A 3,717-nucleotide genomic window follows, 5' to 3' on the forward strand; every position below is an offset into this window, starting at 1 on the left:
TTTAAAGCAGGAACAAAAAATAATAAAATTCAAAACAAAATTGAAAATTCTAGAATCCGAAACTGTTCGTTGTAGTAAAAAGCAAAAACTACTAAATATGAGCATTTTATCAGTTTCGCAAGAAAGGTTGTGGGCTTCCCTTCCCTTCCCTTCCCTTCCATAAATGTGGACAAAATAAAGTGGTGATAATTTCACTTTTCACATCACTCTACATTTTAAAAAAACCAATTAAAATTTCCACTAACTTGAGAAATAAAAATAATATACAATCAATCTATCAAAGTAATTGATTTTGTGTTACTTAACAGTTAACCCCCATGTAAATTGTAACGTAATTAAACTATCAAGAAAGCAGGATTGGCCCATTTTCGGCTGCAGCCCTCGCATGTTCATGACCACCATTACTGTTATTATGTCTTGCTAATTGCACATCCCGTGAGAAATGAGTCCTTGCTTTTGCATAAGGGGCTCCTCTTGCTGTTTTTTTTTTAATAAAAAAAAACATAAATCAAATTTATATTTTATAAAACTTACCTCAGTAAATAATTAATTACCTGCAATTTGTTGAGTCCGAAGAATGTTCTGACGCCTTTTCCACCAACAAGTCAAACAAGTAGCGATCAAAAGAAGCCCTGCGCATGCCCCTAATGCGATTCCAATCTTTGCTCCACCAGAAAGGTGGGGCCCACATGTTTGTAATCCAGGTATCCCACAAAGACCTTTGTTATCAGTAAAACTGTAAAATACCATATAACCCACAATTAATAAATAAATAATTAAATTTTATTTATTTAAGTTATTTATGAAAAGTAAACATACTTGAAACTTGCTCGGTGTAAAAGCCTTCCTCCTAGTGCAGCTGGGACTCTTCCTGATAGGGAGTTGCCATTCAGATTCCTAATTAAAGCAAATTTGTTAAAAGTATAATTAATACTATGTTTTATATAATTATATATTTATTGTTAGAGAAAAGAATCTTAATTCTTACAATATTCGAACTGATGTTAAACCTCCAAGGCTTTCAGGAATGGATCCATTAAACAAATTGTATGAAAGATCCCTGTTGTACAACAAAATATCTTTTATTTAAGCATTTCATAACTTAAATATATATATTATCAAACAAATCAAATACTCATTTTTCATTTTTCATTCAAATGAGAATAAATTATACTCACAATACTTCAAGACTAGTAATTTTTCCAAGTGAAGAAGGAATCTCCCCCTGGATGCTATTTCCACTCAGGTTCCTTCAAATTCACAACAAAAATTAAAATTACTGATTAATAATTTTCATTTATTTCACAGCAGATTAATCTTTAAACTGACATATTTTGTAGATGAGTGAGCTTGGATATGTCATCAGGTAAGAATCCTCTTAAACCTTGGTTATCAAGACCTCTGATATCACAATCAAAAATCAAAATACACTGTTACAATTCTACATAATATATTCAGAAATCAGAATACAATTAGAAAGATTGGATAAGAAAAACTTACAATCCATCAATGAACCATTTAATTTTAGCATTATCAAATTGACAATCTACTCCACTCCATGGATGCTGCTGTGGAACACAAGGATCACCATTCCAACTGAAACGAAGAGGAAGACCTAATGCACTCTTCAATTTCTGCAAAGCTTTTACTACAACATAAAGAAAGAACTTTCACTTCATAAGAAAAACCCTTTTTCAAAGCTTTAAATTCCAACAAATGGTTTAAAACTTAAAAGTACCTTCATCAATTGAAGTTTTGGCTTCAGCTCTGACAATTTCAAAGATCTCTATAGCACTGATTATGGTGTGACTTCCTTTTACAAGCTGCAAAGTTATTGTCAAACTCCTCCCACTAACAGGGACTGTTGTATTTATCACAATAGCACTATTAATATCTCCACTCATTTTCACAATATCAATTTCTTGAAATATGTTATCACCATTTATAATGATGTCAAAAACTCGTTGTCCTTCTCCTGTGACTGAAGGATCAATCTCTGCAAAATGCAACCAAACTGAGTAATTCCTGTTTGGATCCACATCCATTGTGTATGTCAAATCAGGCTGATTATCAGTGCTAACAAGTGCTGTTTGATAAAGAGCTTCTGGATAATAGTTTGGTAGATTTGGGGATAACTTGATGCTATTTTTTGTGGTTAAAGGTTTATCAGAGTTTTGACCAAAAGTAGTGATTGAATTCCAGAATCTGTCTCCACCCCAATGGTTCCCACTGTAATCCACATCAAATTTTGGATTTTTAGCACCACAACTGAGTCTTTTATGTGTTCTTAAGATTGTTCCTCTGCCCCAATCCGAACCAAAGTTATATGCATTGTTGCCAACTTGAAGAACTTCGATTGAAAGTACAGCTGGATCTCCATGACCAGTGCTGTGGAAGCAAATTGAAGCAGTTCCATCTTCAAGGAATACTAGAGCCTCAACGAAAGCTTGTTCATCATCATGATTACTCCAACCTGATGATAGGGAGTAAACTAGGGTTCCTTCTACAGATACATCAAACAAAGGTTCGTTGTCAAAAGTGGGATCTTTGACCAATCCGAAGAAGACTCTAACTGAATAATGGCCATGAGGGACTCTCTCTATGTGGTAGCAATTTTCAGGACCCAAAGATAAGGGGAAATAGCGAAGTGTGGTGAGAGGAGGAGTGATGTAGCTTGGACGAGTTGCATTAGCAAGTATCCCTCCACTGTATCCGAAATCTCTGTACCAAAATGTATTTGTTGGTGGTGTGTGGACGTCGTTGCGAGCTCCGCAGCTTATTCTCAGAGCATATGGTGCTGCATTCATGGAAAGTCAAATAGTAGAGATTAGAATCAAAGCCAATGTAATGCAATACAGAAGAAATTTATGTTTCTTTTGCTGTTTAACACAAAGCAAACCCAAATCTTTGACTCTATTTTTTCAGCGAATTTGTTTGCTGGCCAATTAAATGTTTAGTTGGAAGTTGAAACTACCCAAACTTTACAATGATTCAAATCTCTCATCTGATCTCACTCTCACAATCTAACGATTACTGATAAGTTCCTAATTTGTTGATTCGCATCGGATACGACCAAATTTAGGCATAAAAGGCCAAAACGAATCGATCCAAAAGCTCAAAATTGGAACGAATTAGACTAAACCTAGCAAAATTAGCATACAAACAAGTAGCAAGAAGTTAGTGATTTATGACATAGAACTCCAAAGTAGAAGAATGTAATGAAGGAAACCTTGGTAAGAAGGTTTGAAAGCTGCTAGGCAAACAAGGAGGAAGATGAGCAGTGACACTGGCCTCATAATCGTCGTCTCTAATCCTTTTCCAATCTTGCACTTTGAACGTTCTCTCTCTCTCAAACTCACTCTGTAATCTAAATCCTTTCCACTTTCAGAACCTTAAGCATCTAGGGAGAATATGGGTAGCCTCTGTAGAGAGAGAGAGAGAGAGAGAGAGAGAGAGAGAGGGAAAGTCTTGTAGACGTGACTGCAAATGAAGACACGGATTTAATTAATATTCCCCCCTATAACATAAAATTTTAATTATTTTTATATTACAAGATGTAATGCGATTGATATAGTTAAAGTAATAAAATACCATATTATTCATGGTGCAAAAGTTAAAACTTAAAATACACTTCATTTTAATCGTAATTTTGAAAGTATAAAAACATATTTAATAAAATAATTATGCACAAAATACAAGGCTATATATATAAATAAG

The 3,717-nt window shown here is 34.2% G+C and overlaps 1 protein-coding gene across 1 annotated transcript; it reads right to left on the reverse strand.

Annotated features, from left to right (window-relative positions):
• Positions 1–213: 213 nt before the first annotated feature.
• Positions 214–3,476, reverse strand: RLP4 (receptor like protein 4). The gene is made up of 9 exons (XM_079043743.1): positions 3,230–3,476; positions 1,739–2,797; positions 1,501–1,648; positions 1,330–1,401; positions 1,179–1,250; positions 989–1,060; positions 820–897; positions 555–736; positions 214–477 (listed from the first exon to the last, which is right to left on the reverse strand). The coding sequence occupies exons 1-9, from the start codon at positions 3,294–3,296 to the stop codon at positions 344–346; spliced, it is 1,884 nt and encodes a 627-aa protein (XP_078899869.1). The 5' UTR covers positions 3,297–3,476; the 3' UTR covers positions 214–343.
• Between the last annotated feature and the right edge of the window lie 241 nt (positions 3,477–3,717).

Source organism: Lactuca virosa, chromosome 4, assembly GCF_052849685.1.
Source record: "Lactuca virosa cultivar CGN04683 chromosome 4, Lactuca_virosa_CGN04683_v6, whole genome shotgun sequence".
Lineage (NCBI taxonomy): Eukaryota > Viridiplantae > Streptophyta > Magnoliopsida > Asterales > Asteraceae > Lactuca > Lactuca virosa.

What these genes read in the sequence shown, in the direction of transcription:
- RLP4 (XM_079043743.1), bottom strand. Translation starts at nt 3,296, where the DNA reads ATGAGGCCAGTGTCACTGCTCATCTTCCTCCTTGTTTGCCTAGCAGCT. An exon ending in CAAAACTTCAATTGATGAAG is followed by an intron (nt 1,649 to 1,738) that starts GTACTTTTAAGT and finishes TTTATGTTGTAG; the next exon opens with TAAAAGCTTTGCAGAAATTG. An exon ending in CTCACTCATCTACAAAATAT is followed by an intron (nt 1,251 to 1,329) that starts GTCAGTTTAAAG and finishes GTGAATTTGAAG; the next exon opens with GAACCTGAGTGGAAATAGCA.